At 40.9% G+C, this 15,763-nt stretch overlaps 1 protein-coding gene across 1 annotated transcript in view; it reads left to right on the top strand.

The window, feature by feature from the left end:
• Positions 1 to 15,224, top strand: part of Dhx40 (DEAH-box helicase 40) — a 40,363-nt gene extending 25,139 nt beyond the window's left edge. The window contains exons 13-18 of the mRNA XM_051158219.1: positions 6,936 to 7,050; positions 8,416 to 8,524; positions 10,418 to 10,512; positions 12,052 to 12,121; positions 12,988 to 13,216; positions 14,967 to 15,224. Coding sequence (XP_051014176.1) covers positions 6,936 to 7,050; positions 8,416 to 8,524; positions 10,418 to 10,512; positions 12,052 to 12,121; positions 12,988 to 13,216; positions 14,967 to 15,106 — 758 coding nt within the window. The 3' untranslated portion in view covers positions 15,107 to 15,224. The remainder of the gene's footprint in view (positions 1 to 6,935; positions 7,051 to 8,415; positions 8,525 to 10,417; positions 10,513 to 12,051; positions 12,122 to 12,987; positions 13,217 to 14,966) is intronic.
• The last annotated feature ends 539 nt before the right edge of the window (positions 15,225 to 15,763 follow it).

The following is a 15,763-nucleotide window of genomic DNA, read 5'->3' as shown; positions in this document are numbered from 1 at the left end:
TGTCCTGAGTTCCTCAGAATTCAGAACATGATAGAAGGAGAGCATTAACTCTGTAAGTTGTTCTTTGGCTGTCACACACATGCCTCAGCAAATGAGCATGCACAAATACAAATAAGTAAAAGCTTTTAACAAAATTTTAATTCTCATAATGTATTCAATTGCAGTCTTTTTTTCTAGTAAAATAGTATGTACAATAAATGATGTTGATTGGTTTTCATTAGGGAGTATCAACGCTAAAGATACTCCAAAAATTACTGGAGAGTGTGAACTGGAAGTCAGGAGCTGAGTGTTCTGACTATGCTCTTACCCGTGTATCTGACCATGAGCCTAGCTTTCTCAGACACTTTATAAATGTTCTTCATTTATAAAACCAGAGAGGCAGGTGTAGTGATGCATGCCTGTAATTCCAGCATTTTATAAGTTAACACAGGAGCAACTCTGGGAGTTTGGGCCTTCCTGGGTTATCCAGTGAGTTTATGACAAGCTGTGCGTGTAGGAGATGAAACCGTGTTACCTTGTCTCAGAAAACCAAAAGGGAAAAACAAAACAAAAAACCAAAACCCCCAAACCAAACCAAAAAACAGTAACAACAGAAAGCCAGGGAATTGGATCCAACTATATCCTAACTCCAATAATAAAGGCTAGAAAAAGAATCATGTTGGCCGGGCGTGGTGGCCCATGCTTTTAATCCCAGCACTTGGGAGGTAGAGCTCGAGGCCAGCCTGGTCTACAAAGTGAGTCCAGGATAGCCAAGGCTAACACAGAGAGACCCTGTCTTGAAACAACAACAACAACAAACAAACCAAAAAAAAAAAAAAGAAAAAGAATCATGTGGGGTGACAAGATCAAGTGATCTTAAAGGTCTTCATTTATATTTTAAAGGTGTAATTTGAATGTGGTGAAATGCATATGTATTAGTATAATTCAACAGGTTTTATGAAATGGATACACCCATATAACATGCACCCCTGTAAGACAAAGAATGTTGCCAGGCGTGGTGGCTCAGTCTTTGATCCCAGCACTCCGGAGACAGAGGCAGGTGGATCTCTGTGAGTTCAAGGCCAGCCTGGTCTACAAAGCAAGCCCAGGACAGTCAGGGCTACACAGAGAAACCCTGTCTCTAAAAACCCAAACAATCAAGATAATAAGACTTAATAATGTCATGAGCACTTGCCACCAAGGCTGAGTTCATTTATTACCCACAGGGTAGAAGGAGAAAATCAACTCCTATACATTGTCCTCTGACCTCCATATTCAGGGTGGTATGTTTGTACCCCACTCCCCAAGATGAAAAAATATTTTTCCCCCTAGACAAGGTTTCTTTGTGTAGCCCTGGCTATCCTAGAAATTACTCTGTAGGCCAGGCTGGTCTCAGACTCACCTGCTTCTCCCTCCTGAGTCCTGGGAGTAAAGGCTACCGGCACCCAGCATTTTGGGGATGGGGGTAGTAAAAACAGTTTTTAAAGATACAGATATTTTAATGTGTTTATTTTTGTTTTTATTTTTTTGAGACAGTGTCTCTCTGTATAGTCCTTGTTGTTCTGGAACTCTTAATATGTAGACTAGGCTGGCCTTGAACTCAGAGATCCTCATGCTTTTGCCCTCAAGTGCAGAGATGAAGGTCATGCACTACCATGTCTGGTGATGGAGTATTTTTAATCACTAAAAGAACATTGGTTCTTAACCTGTGGGTTATTACCCCTCTGGCGTTTAATGGACCCTTTCACAGGGGTCGAATGTCAGATAGACTGCATATCAGATATTTATATTATATATTACCTTCATAAAAGAAAAGTTAGTTATGAAGTAGCAAATAATGTTATGATTAGGAGTCCCCACAACATGAGGAGAGCCTTAGGATGGTTGAGAACCACTGTTCTAGAAAGTTTCCTGGCCAGATCAGGGTGGTGGCACTCACTTTTATTTCCAGCACTACAATCAGATCTCTCAGTTGTGGCGAGCCTGATCTATGAGTGTGTTCCAGGACAGCCAGGGATACACAGAGAAACCCAGTCACAAACAAACAAACAGGGTGGGGACAGGTTTCCTGGCCATTGTTTTCAATCAGTTATCCTCTCTGGTCCAAGTTGGTTTCTTTTCTGAATTAAAAGAAAATACGCACGCGCTCCCTCCCTCCCTCCCTCCCTCCCTCCCTCCCTCCCTCCCTCCCTCCCTCCCTCTCTCTCTCTCTCTCTCTCTCTCTCTCTCCCCTGGGGAGATGGCTCAGAGGTTAAGAGCACTGGCTGTTCTTCCAAAGGGCCTGAGGTCAATTCCCAGCAACCACATGGTGGCTCATAACCATCTACAATGAGATCTAGTGCTCTCTTCTGGTGTACAGGTGTATATGTAGGCAGAACACTGTATACATAATAAATAACTCTTTTAAAAAATATATATACATATATATATGTAAACAAATAAATAAACAGGGCATGGTGGCTCATGCCTTTAATCCCAGCACTTGGGAGGCAGAGGCAGGTAAATCTCTGTGAGTTCAAGGCCAGCTTAGTCTACAAAGCGAGTTCAGGACAGCCAAGGCTGTTACACAGAGAAACCTTGTGTCAAAAAACCAAACCAAACCAAACCAAAATATATATATTAATTTTGCCTTTTCTGAAATTATAAATAGAAATATACAGTATGCAGTTTGGGGTGTGTAATTGGCTTTTGGTGAACATATTCCATGTGAAAGTCATCTGTATAGTTTTATGCATTTATATTTTTATCTTTTGTTGAGCCATTTCCATTGAATGCACATACAATTAATGTATTATCTGTCCATGAATAAGTGTGTTATCCTAGTTTAGTGATGTTTATGAGTAAAATTTTTGAGACACACAATCTCATGAATACATTCTTGTGTGAGCTTTTTCCATATTTTTATTTAGCTTAGCTAAATAAAATCTGGGAAAGAAATTGTGCTATTGAACAAATTTATGATTAAGAAACAAGATTGGAGCCTGGTGGTGGTGGCAGACGCCTTTAATCCCAGCACTTGGGAGACAGAGGCAGGCAGATCTCTGTGAGTTTGAGGCCAGCCTGGTCTACAGAGTGAGTTTCAGGACAGCCAGAGCTGTTACATGGAGAAACCCTGTTTTGAAAACACACACACACACACACACACACACACACACACACACACACACACACACACACACCAAAACAACAAAAAACCAAAAAATAAACAAAATCGGAATAGTGTTTTTAATCCCAGCACTGGGGGGGCAGAGGCAGGTGGAGGAATCTTAGAGTTTGAGGCCAGCCTATTTACTCTACATAGTGATCTCAAAAACAAACGAAACAGCCAAATCTTACCCCAAAGTAACCACTGTTTGAGAGAACTGCTTGTATATGCCCTCCTCCACATTTGGTATTGCAGAGCCATTTGCACTGTATATATTGTATTATATATTTTTTGTTTTTACTTGTCAGTTTTGTGATGGCTAATGCTGAGGCTTTTGTTTTTGAAGCAGGGTCTCTCACTGAGTAGCCCCCACTGGCCTGGAACTCAAAACTGGCAGAGAAATCTGTCTGCTCTCCAGTGCTGGGATTAAAGGTGTGAACTCTTGTGCCTGGAAAAATAATAGATTTTTTTCATATATTTATTTAGTAGATTAATCAAGGGATTAGACAGTTTCTCTGTATATCCCTAGCTGCCCGAAACTTGCTATGTAGATCAGGCTGTCCTTCCATTCACAGAGATTCACCTGCCTTTTCCTCCCAAATGCTGGAATTGCAGGTATGTGCCACCACCCTGGCCTTTGACGCTGATGCTCTTTCTGTATATATATATGTGCAGGTGTGTTGGGGTGGGAAAGCCAAAGGATAATTTCAGGTCATTCCTCAACATTCTTCAAGTATTATCCTCATTTTTTTTCTTTTTGAGATAAGATTTCTCCTTAGGTGGGTGTGGGGTGGCACATGCTTTTAATACCAGCACTGGGCGAGGCAGAGGCAGACAGGTCTCTGTGAGTTCTAGGACAGGCAGGACTATGTTGAAAGACCTTGTCTCCAAAAAAAAAAAAAAAGATTTCTCACTGGCCTGCAACTTGCCAAGTAAGCTAGGCTGACTAGCCAGTTAACCTCAAAGGTCCACTTGTCTGCCTTCTAGTGCTGCCACTAAGTACAGGCTACCAGATTTGGGTTTTTATTTCTAGTTATTTTATTTTATTTTTTGTTATTTTGTTATTTGGGTCCTAGGGATCAACCTCAGGCCATCATGCTTGGCAAGTACTTTACCACTGAGCTATCTTCCCCGTGCTTTTTGTTTGTTTTTTGAGACAGGGTCTAAGTATCCCTAGTTGGTCTAAAACTTACTATATAGACAAGACTGGCACTTTGAACTTTGAAAATTAAAGTGATATCTCTGTAAGAGGCTGAGCCATTGTGTAAATGATTATAGTAGGCTAGTTGAAAGTGTGTAGGGTTGCCTACAATGAATTTAAATTAGGCCATACCTGTAATCATCTCTCTCTCTCTTTTTTTTTTGTTTTTTTGTTTTTTTGTTTTTTGTGTTTCGAGACAGGTTTCTCTGTGTAGCCTTGACTAGCATAGACTCACTTTGTAGACCAGGCTGGCCTCAAACTCACAGTGATCCACCTGCCTCTGCCTCCCAAGTGCTGGGATTAAAGGCCTGCACCACTGTAATCTCTATGGCTTCATAACCCAGGGACCTGGGCAGAATAAAGACTAATTTAGATGGGGAATTTGGCCCAAGATCATATCTCTCTTCAATGAATTCAGAAGAAATAGGATCAAAGTAAGTAAAAGAGAGATCTCAGAAACATAATGTTGAGCAAAAGCAACTAAATGCATCACGTGTGTATTGTGTGATTCCATTGTAAAGGTTAGAAGCAAGGCTGCTGAGATAGGTTAGTGGTAACGGTGCCCACCACTAAGATGGGTGACTTGAGTTTCATTACTGGGGCCCATATTGTGGAAGGAGAAAATTGATTCTTGCAAGTTATCTTCTAACCTTCATACTGCATGCTGTGGCATGCTCTCACACACAAAATAAATAAATGTAAAAACATGTTTGCATGTTTGTTTTCAAGACAGGGTTTCTCTGTATAGCCCTGGCCATCCTGGAATTCAGTCTGTATACCAGGCTGGTCTCGAACTCAGAGAATCCGCTTGCCTTTGCCCATCGAGTACTGGGATTAAAGGTGTACACCATCACCACCTGGCAAAACCTTGTGGCTAGTTAAATTGTGTATGTTCTTTACACATGTCGGCATTGCATGTGGAAGTCAGAATACAAAACTGTATAGTCAGTTCTCTCCTTCTACCTTTACATGGATTCTGGGGATTGAACTCAGGTCATCAGGCTTGGGAGGCACGCACTTCTACCTGTTGAGCCTTCCTTCTGACCCTTGACCACTGTTTTGATCCCTGGGACCCATGTGGTGGAAGGAGAAAAGTAGAAAATACTTGGAAGAGCACAAACTTAACACATATGTTCCTGGATTTAACAGTGGGTACATCCTGAATATAATCATCTGCAACTGAAAACATAAGTCAAACATGCATTAAAAACACTAACCTACTAAACAGAGCTGCATGGTGTACTATAGAGTGTCTGATTTCTTTCTTTTTTTTTAAATCCATTTTCTTTTTTTAATTTTTTAAATTAATTTATTCAGATTACAACTCAGTTGTTAACCCATCACTTGTATCCTCCCATTTCTCCCTCCCTCCCGCTTTTACCCTATTTCCCTCCCCTAGGTCTGTGACTGAGGGGGACCTCCTCCCCCACTATATGGTCATAGGGTATCAAGTCTCATCTTGGTAGCCTGCTTATTCTTTGAGTGCCACCAGGCCTCCCCATCATGGGGAGGTGGTCAAATATGGGGCACCACTGATTTCTATCTTACGTATCCTCATGATTTCATGGCTGCCTGGGAGCACAGGGTCCTTATCTACTAGCATTGGGAGGGACTATTGTTCTGAGTTGGGAACACACGAAAATACAAAACTGGAGGTTCAGCTCCAACTGAATACAAACTTCATTGCTTTTACCACAGTATAAAGTTAGATTATTCTAAGTTGGGGGGGGGGACCATCTGTAATAATGAGTAAGCCTTGAAGAGTGTGTTCATGTGACAGACTGTGGACATGGAACCTTTACCTTATACCTCTTTTAACTGTGGGCTACTCTGTTTTGTTTTGGTTTTTTGAGACAGGGTTTCCCCGTATAGCCTTAGCTGTCCTGGAACTCACTCTGTAGAGCAAGCTCTCCTGGAACTCACAGAGATCCACCTGCCTCTGCCTCCCCAAGTGCTAGGATTAACAGGCATGCCCCTCCATGCTCAGCTACTATGGGGCTACTCTTAAAATATACAATGAATTTTTTTGTTTAGAAGAGTAAATTCCAAAAAAGGGGTGGGGGGGAATTCCAGATACTATTTTAAAGACAACTGAACTGAGAGAAGTAATGTTGACTGTCATTAATCTCTAGCATTTGCTGAAAAGATGAAAAATTACTATGTGTGGTGATACAGTTCTATAATCTCAGCACCTGAAAGGTAGAGGCAAGAGAATTTTAAGGCCACGTTGGGCCAGCCTGAGCTATGTAGGGAGATATTCTATCTTGCAGACAACAAGGTGGTGGCAGTGGTAGTGAATCACCAGTGATGAAACTGAGAGAAGAAACTGAACTCCTTAAGAGGAGCTAATCCAAGCACTCGGGAGGCAGAGGCAGGTGGATGGCTATGAGCTCGAGGCCTGCCTGGTCTACAAAGCAAGTCTAGAACAGCCAAGGCTACACACAGAAACCCTGTCTCCAAAAACCACCACCAACAACAAAAAACCAAACTATTTTAATTCTAACCTAAAGAATGAGGCAGCCTTTGTTGAACATGGTGAAAGCGAAAGTAAAGTGGATACAGGGACTTGATTTCACCTGGAAATAACCTGCCTCATAATCTGTCTTTTAGTTGATCCAGAGTACCAGAAGGAAGCAGAACAGAGACATCGAGAATTGGCAGCAAAAGCTGGAGGATTTAATGACTTTGCAACTTTAGCCGTCATTTTTGAACAGTGCAAATCAAGGTATGTAAGCTGGTCCTTTGTACTGGAAAATGTCGCTTTGGTCTGCAGTTCCATTTCATACTGACAATGTCTGACCTTAGAAATTAAAGTTCAGTGTTGGTTCTCCTCTTTCCTGAAGTGATTTCTGCAGAATTTTGTTTCTATGTAGATACTTAGATTCAATGATAGTTAGATATTTGTTAATTTATATATGTAAAAGAAACCTATTTACAATTTTTTTTTTTTTTTTTTTTTTTTTTTTTTTTTTTTTTTGGTTTTTCAAGCCAGGGTTTCTCTATGTAGTCTTGGCTATCCTAGACTTGCTTTGTAGACCAGGCTGGCCTCGAACTCACAGCAATCTGCCTGCCTCTGCCTCCCGAGTGCAGGGATTAAAGGCGTGTGCCACCACAGTACAAATTATTATTTTTTTAATTAATCAGAGAACGTGATATTAATTTTTTTGTCAAATTTTCTTGTTTTAAGAAGATTTATCTGGGCTAGAGCGATACCTCAGAGGTCCTGAGTTTAATTCCTAACAACTACATGGTAGTTTACAATGATCTATAATGGGATCTGATGCCCTTGTCTGGCATGCAGTTGTCCATGCAGATAGAGCACTCACATACATAAAAATCAATATTTAAAAAGATTTATTTTAGGCATGTGAGTGTTTTGCCTGCTTATATGTATGTGTACCACTGCCATGCGTGGTGCCCATGGAAACAAAAGGAGGCATTGGATCCCTAGTACTGGAGTTAGTGATGACTGTGAGCCCACCATGTGGATGCTGGGAATTGAACCCAGTATTCTTAAGTGATGAGCTATCTCTCTAGCCCCTGATACTCATTTTTTTTGTCAAGTTTTCTAAAATGCTTTTTTACTGCTTGTCCAGATCTCTTCTTTTGCTTATAGGCTTCCCTTTTTTTTGTTGTTTGCTTGGCCGGCTAGCTGTCTGGCTGATTGGTTAATTGGTGGGTTTTTTGAGCTGCTCTTCTGTAGCCAAGGTTAGTAGCAGACTTGCTGTATAGTAGAAGATAACCACGAACTCCTGATTCTTTTGCCTTTTATCTTCCAAGTGCTGAGGTTAAAAGCACCCTAACTCTGCTGGGCGTGGTGGCGCACGCCTTTAATCCCAGCACTTGGGAGGCAGAGGCAGGTGGATCGCTGTAAATTCAAGGCCAGCCTGGTCTACAGAGTGAGTCCAGGACAACCAAGGCTACAAAGAAAGACTCTGTCTCAACCCCCCGCCCCCAAAAAGGCACCCTAACTCTGAGTTACCACACATGACTGGTTTCCATTTTTTGGAAAGGAAATGAGGATTTGTGGGGGCGGCAGTCTTTCATTTGTAGAAGGCCTTTTCAAGACACCAGTGCTCTTGTGTTGTAGTGGCGCTCCTGCTTCGTGGTGCCAAAAGCACTGGATTCACTGGCGGTGCTTATTTTCTGCATTTCGTGTGGAAGCTCAACTTCGGGAACTGATCAGAAAACTTAAACAGGTGATGCTGAAGTTTCTGGGTTTTTTGTTGTTGTTTTGTTTTTTTGAGACAAGACTTCTCTGTGTAACCTTGATTGTCCTGAACTTAATTTGTAGACCAGGCTGGCCTCGAACGCACAGTGATCTTCCTGCCTCTGCCTCCCAAGTGCTGAGATTAAAGGCGTGTGCTATCATGCCTGGCTTTGTTGGTTCTTTTGACTAGCATTTTAGGCCAATCTATACTGAATTTTCAGGGAAGTACATTTCTAGTCTGCCACTTTCCCTCTGCATGCTGGATTGTACAACCATCTCTCTGACCCAGTGAATCCACTAGTGATAAAGAAAAATATCTGAAAAGATAAAAATATTTTAAATAGTTGTACTGAAGAATAATTAACACACATTAAACTTCACATGTTAGGCTGGTAAGATGCTTCAGCAGGTAAGGGTGCAAGTCACCAAATCAAATACCCAAGTCCGATCTCGGCAACTCACATATTAGAAGGAAAGAACCACCTCCCCAAAGTTTTCCTCTGACCTCTACACATAGACTTTGTCATGAGCATGTCCACCTGCCCACTCACCAAGTAAGTGTAAAAAATATCTTAAAACACTTAACAAAAAGCGATCAGTTCACTGAGTTTTGATATCTGCATATACCTGTTTAATCATTACTACCATCAAGATACTAGGGCTGGGCTGGTGCATGCCTTTAATCTCAGCACCTTTGAGGCAGAAGCAGGTGGAGCCCAGTCTGTATAACGAGTTTCCAGGCTAGCCAGGGCTAAATAAGGAGACCCTGTGTACAAAGAAAAGAAAAAAAAAAAAAAAAAGGATAATAGTGCTGAGGGCCGCACAGGGGTCAGCAGAGGATGAGAGTTCAGTTCCCAGTACCCATATCAGGTGATTCATAACTGCCCGTAATTCCAGCTCCCAGGAATTGAATGCCTCTGGCCTCCCTCTACTCACCGCATACACACACACACACACACACACACACACACACACACACACACACACGTTCATTAAAATAAATATTTTAAAATGATAGTATATACACCTCCCAAAGTGTCATGCGATTGTGTGTTTGTTTTTGTTTTGTTTTTTGAGTGGGGTGGTGTCAGGGTCTGACTATGTAGCACTGGCTGGCCTGGAACTCCTTATATATCTCAGGGCAACCTGAACTCCAAGATCTTCCTGCCTCTGTCTCCTAAGTGCTGGGATTAAATGTAATCCCTTCTAGGTACTCTATATCTAAAACCAGTATTTAGGAGGTTTTAGCCCTATGAGATACCAAGCATGGCTATCTTTCTGGGAGGTTAGTTGGCAGATACTTACTTTCTACAGCTCTCTCATGGTTTTTGTTTTAGAACATCTCTCCTAAACTTACTTTTTCCTGCAAATTCCAGCCATTTTGGTCTTTTCAGACGCTTTGCTCTGTTTCCTTAGTGACCTCTCTGGTTCCATTTGGATTATTTTCTTATGCCATAGTCATAACTCTTTCTCATAGTAGGGTGGAGCTCTTATTTGTATTAATTTCCTGTCTAGTGGAGTCATTGTCCTCTGCGGCTTGATACATAAGTTATTATTTTTTATATTCTGCTTTTCTTTTTACTGTTTTGGGTACAGTGCTAAATCTAATCCTTCTTATAACATATTACCCAGAAGTTATTTTTTGTTTGTTTTGAGACAGGGTTTCTCTGTGTAGCCTTGGCTATCCTGGACTCTCTTTGTAGACCAGGCTAGCCTTGAACTCACAAAGATCCACCTGCCTCTGTCTCCCGAATGCTGGGATTATAGGTGTGCACCACTGTGCCCAGCTCTACCCAGAAGTCTTTAGAAATATGAACTTTGAAAAAAGATTAGATCAAATTGTCCTGTGAGCTTTTTCACTGAATACATACTCTTTGTACAGCAAAGTGATTTCCCAAGAGAGACTTTTGAAGGCCCTAAACATGAAGTACTACGAAGGTGTCTCTGTGCAGGCTACTTCAAAAATGTCGCACGAAGGTAAGCACTGCACACCTGAGAGCTCATGGACTCTGCTGCGTCTGACCGCAGCGCTGCACTGTTTAAAGGCTGAAGGTGTGGTACAGAGTCTGTGGTGACGATGATAAGTACAGGATATCTTTCATAATTCTCATCTGCACACAGGGAACTAGTGGTTCAAATTGGGTTACGGGAGGCTAGGCAGGGTGGGGGAAGTACATGTCTAGCAGCTGCATCAGCACCTAAATTAGCAAATAACAAGAGGTTTCTGCGGTTTGGTAGCTCCAGGTAGAGTGTGTGAGCCAAACAAGACAGAATGGCATCTCTGTGGGCGGTTAGCTTGGCTATGGAGTACCAGGGAGATGGACAGTTACGATGGGGAGAGGTTAGGGTATCTTTGTAAGGAAAGTAGTGACATTGGTAATGGGAAATTCATTACATAACTGAAGAATGGATCACATAAGAAAGTACCGTAAGGATAATGTGGAGGGAGTTGGAAATACTTCACGTTGGTAGGCGTGCATGGTGCCTTATGGCTGGTATCCTAGCACTCTCATCTGAGAGAGACTGGGAGCTGTAACACCACTGTGAAAGTCAAAAGAGGCTGAGCAAGTGTTCCATGGAAGGTGAAGGTGGTTCTGATTCTAAACTGAGTCTTTTTTTTTTTTTTTAAGATATTATTGGGATGTTGCTGATACCTCAGTGCGGTCTCAGGGTTTGATGTTAGGAATGCATCAATGTTAATGTTCTTGTTTTGTGGTTGTATCAAAGCTTGGAAGGAGAATTTCATAGTAATGGGTGAGGTATCAGGTTGGAAACTTATTTCCAGTTGTCAATGCTTCCAGTAAAAGTTGTTTTTGTTGTTGTTTTGTTTATGTCTGTTACTTTGTAATTTCCTATAAATTTAATTTATTTTAGAATGAGATTCAAGTTGAGAGAGAGATCCTTGGCTTAGAAAAATCAAGTGGACAGCTATAGAGAAAGATACCCTGTATCAACCTCTGGCCTCCCTATTTGCATGCACAGGCACATGCACACACATACAAAATAATTGAATAAATGTGAGGTGGGCTTAAGTTACTTTAGCATAAAAATATAATTACGGTGCTGGTAAAATGGCTCAGTGAGTAAAGGTGCTTGCGCTGCAAACCTCATGACCTCAGTTTGAACCCTGGAACTGAAATAAAGATAGAGAATTGACTCCAGAGTTGTCCTCTGACCTCCACACATGGCAAGGTATGCCTGCATCCAACCCCCTCACGTTAATATATATAAATACATACTAATTAATAAATATATATATATTTAAATGCATAAAGTGTAAGCCCACTGGTTAAATCCCTTCTGCACTAACAGCTTACTTTCTTCAGAATTGTAATGAAGAGAGATATTCTTAGTGTGTAGATACTCATTAGGAGAAATAGAATCATAGGATGGCAAGAATTTACATGGCTTCTTTAAAGAGAGTCCTCTTCCCCAGGTAAGTTTCTGCTTATGTAGTATTAAAGCAGAATCCATTTTACTATTTTGATCTTTATCACTTGTTTTTTCTGTTTATAGATCTGTTGGCAGAACGTTTTGCACAATGGATGGGCGTGGAAGTCCAGTTCATATTCATCCTTCCTCAGCAGTAAGCACTTATTTCTGTTTGTCTGTTTGCTCTTTGAGATAGGGTCTCTCTGTGTTCTCAGGCTATACCAAGCTCCTCTTGCCTCTCCTTCCCAGGTGGTGGGACTACAGACTTAACACCACCTTGCCTTGTAACAAACGCCTTTCTGGGTTTGTTTTTTGTTGTTGTTTTGTTTTGTTTTCTCTTGCAGTGCCTGGGACCTTGCATATGCAGGGAGGCACTTTACATCCTCAGCCCTTAAAAGTACCTTTAAAAAAATTGTATTTTGGGAAAGTGTAGAGAGGCATACAAATGTGGAGGCCAGGGAATAACTTGTAGGAGTCAGCTTTCTCCTCCCAACACCTGGGTCCTGGAGACTGAACTCAGGTCAACTGAGCCACCTTGACAGCCATAATGCATTTTATTTTTAATAAAAGGTAGGCATCTATACTAACATACCAGTGTCTTCTAGTTTTCACTTTGAAATTTCTATATATCTGTATATGTAGAGCTTAAGAATATTGCTTGGCATATGACTTCTGTGTTATGGAAGAAAATAGGAATTCAGAGGGTTTCAGGTTATTTTCTTGTTATTTTAGGGACAGGGTGTCTGTCTATGTAGCCTTTGACTATCCTTATTTTCTTGCTCTAATGTAGAATGGGACTGCTTATTTAATAGTTAACATTTTTAAGCCTGGCATGGTGGTGCACACCTTTAATCCAAGCACTCAGGGAGGCAGAGGCAGACAGGAGCACTGTATTCGAGGCCAGCCTGGTCTACAAAGTGAGTACAGGACAGCCAAAGCTACACAGAGAAACCCTGTCTCAAAATAAATAAATAAATAAATAAATAAAGCTGTCATCCTTAAATTATTTTTTTTATGTAGCTTCATGAACAGGAAACCAAACTGGAATGGATTATTTTTCATGAAGTATTAGTTACCACCAAAGTCTATGCAAGAATTGTGTGTCCAATCCGTTATGAATGGGTGAGAGACTTACTACCCAAGTTGCATGAACTCAATGCACATGATTTGAGCAGTGTGGCTAGACGTGAAATGAGAGAAGATGCAAGAAGAAAATGGACAAATAAGGAAAATGTGAAGCAGCTAAAGGGTGAGTAAATTATTGTTGTGCTGTTTTCCTAAGAAGGGCTTTACTGTGTAGACCAGGGAGACCTCAACGGCTGTAATAATCCTATTGCCTCAGCATTCTCAATACTGGGATTATAGTAGTTCCTTTAACTATGAAGCTGTCTTTTTTCCTGTGAGGTTTTTTTTTTTTTGTTTTTTTGTTTGTTTTTGTTTTTTTTTTTTTTTTTTTTTTGACATGGTTTCTCTGTGTAGCCCTGGCTGTCCTGGAACTCACTCTCTAGATCATGCTGGCCTTGAATTTAGAAATCTACCTACCTCAGCTGGGTGTGGTGGTGCACTTTGGAGGCAGAGGCAGGCGGATCGCTGTGAGTTCGAAGCCAGCCTGGTTTACAAAGTGAGTCCAGGACAGCCAAGGCTACACAGAGAGACCCTGTCTCAAAAACAAACAAACAAAAAAGAAATCCACCTACCTCTGTCTCCCAAATGCTAGGATTAAAGGTGTGTGCGACCACTACCTGGCTCATGCTTGTTTTTCTTTTTCCCAGTTTTACTTATTATTTTTGTCGTATCAAATTTGTTACTACCTCAGAATTTCCATTTTCCCAGTAGGTTTTCTGAACAGTAGGACTCTAGATGGAAGCTATGAACAGTTGTGATAATGAACTGCAACATAAAGCTTAATTAGCTTACATACACAAAAAGCTTGTCCAGAAAACTTTTTGAGGCAGAATGGTGAATCATACATATATTCAACACCCCAGGGAAACGAATGGTGGAAAATGCCCAACAAGTCGCAGAGGGGCTTTTGTTGTTGAGACAGAGTTTCATCATAGAACCCTGGCTGGCTGAACAGTTGCTATGTAGATCCAGCTGGCCTTGAACTCACAGAGATCCACCTACTATGGACTCCCAAGTGCTGGCACTACTAAGTGCATGCATCACCATGCCTGGCACATCAAAAGGTTTTCAAATATAGTAACCACTATACTGCAATATTACAGCACTGTCCTATATGCTTGAATTAAGGCCAGTTTTTCTGACTGTTAGCCTTCATGAATGTTTTGTTTCTGTTGTTCAGTTACATTTTTTATTTGTGTGAGCTGTGTATGAGGTCTGGCCAGAGGACAACTTGTGGGAGTTAGTTTTCTCCTATTATGTGGGTCTTGGTGATCAAACAGGTTGTCAGCAAGCACCTTTACCTGCTGTCTCATGTATTTTGGCTTTTCTGTTTGTTGTTGTTATTGTTATGGTAGTGATTATCCTAGGGTCTTGTTCATGTGAAGTATACATTGTACCACTGAGCTCAGCACCCTACCTGTGTGTTCTTTCAATTAGACTTTTGATTAGACAACACTTAATTTCCTTGTTGATCATTTTTCTTTAAAAAATTTTTTTATGTATATGATGTGTGTGTTCATATGTGTGCATGTGTTTGTTTGAGACAGGCTCTCTGCTGTTGTTTATTCAGGGCTCACCCGATCTGGAGCTCCTAGGTATTTTCTTTCCTCCACCTCCAATCTTGCTATACAAGTGCATGCTACTGAACCAACTCCTCAGTCCTTTTTTCTTTTTTCTTCAAGACGGGGTTTCTCTGTTACACAGAGCCCTGGCTGTCCTGGACTCTCTTTGTAGACCGGGCTGGCCTCAAACTCACAGCAATCCACCTGCCTCTGCATCCCTAGTGTTGGGATTAAAGGCGTGTGCCACCATGCCCAGCCCAGGCATTTTTTTCTTAATGTTGAAAATAAGGTATATCTTTGTACTCTTTTCAGATGGAATATCAAAAGAAGTGCTAAAGAAAATGCAGAGAAGAAATGATGACAAATCCATATCAGATGCACGGGCTCGTTTCCTTGAGAGAAAGCAGCAAAGAATCCAGGACCACAGTGACACACTGAAGGAAACAAGCTAAGCAATGGACTGTCCAATTCAGGAAGTAGGAAAGCAGCCAGGAAATGTGCTTCTGTTTTGCCTGTTATTTCGACAGTACTATCAAGAGGAAGTGGTCAGCAGCTGTTCTTAGTCTGTGAGCTAAAAGCAAATCAGAATTTTAAATCACATCTTGTTAATACTAACAAATGATGGTTTGAAAGAAAAGATTGGATTGCACAGTCATAGGCAATGGTACATGAAACCAATGAAAGATGACAGAATGTTTCCTCACGTCTGTCTTGCTGGCCTTAGCTGGTATCAAACGCTGTCACTGAGATATTCTCAAGGAACACTGAATTGTATTTAATCAGCGTGTATTCCATTTGCATTGAAGCATTAAAGATTATTTTCCTTAAATCTCTTCAAGGCCTTCTTCTTGATATTAGAATAGTGTTGTATCAGGTATGTGACCATTCCCTTCGAAGGCTGAACTTACTTAAGAGGATTCTACTCAGCAATACTTAGATGTCTAACTGTTTAATTGCTCCAGAGCTTTATAGATACTTAAAGACTCAATTAGTAAATAAATTGCCTATGGCAGGACTCTTTCTTAAATTAATCATAATCTTTAAATTGATTTTTTTATTATAAAATTCCTTTTTATATGAAAGTATATTGTTTAAAACAGTAGCTATAG

This window comes from Acomys russatus, chromosome 16 (assembly GCF_903995435.1).
Source record: "Acomys russatus chromosome 16, mAcoRus1.1, whole genome shotgun sequence".
Lineage (NCBI taxonomy): Eukaryota > Metazoa > Chordata > Mammalia > Rodentia > Muridae > Acomys > Acomys russatus.
The sequence above is the reverse complement of the archived record's forward strand: the minus strand, read 5'-3'. Positions and strand labels throughout refer to the sequence as shown.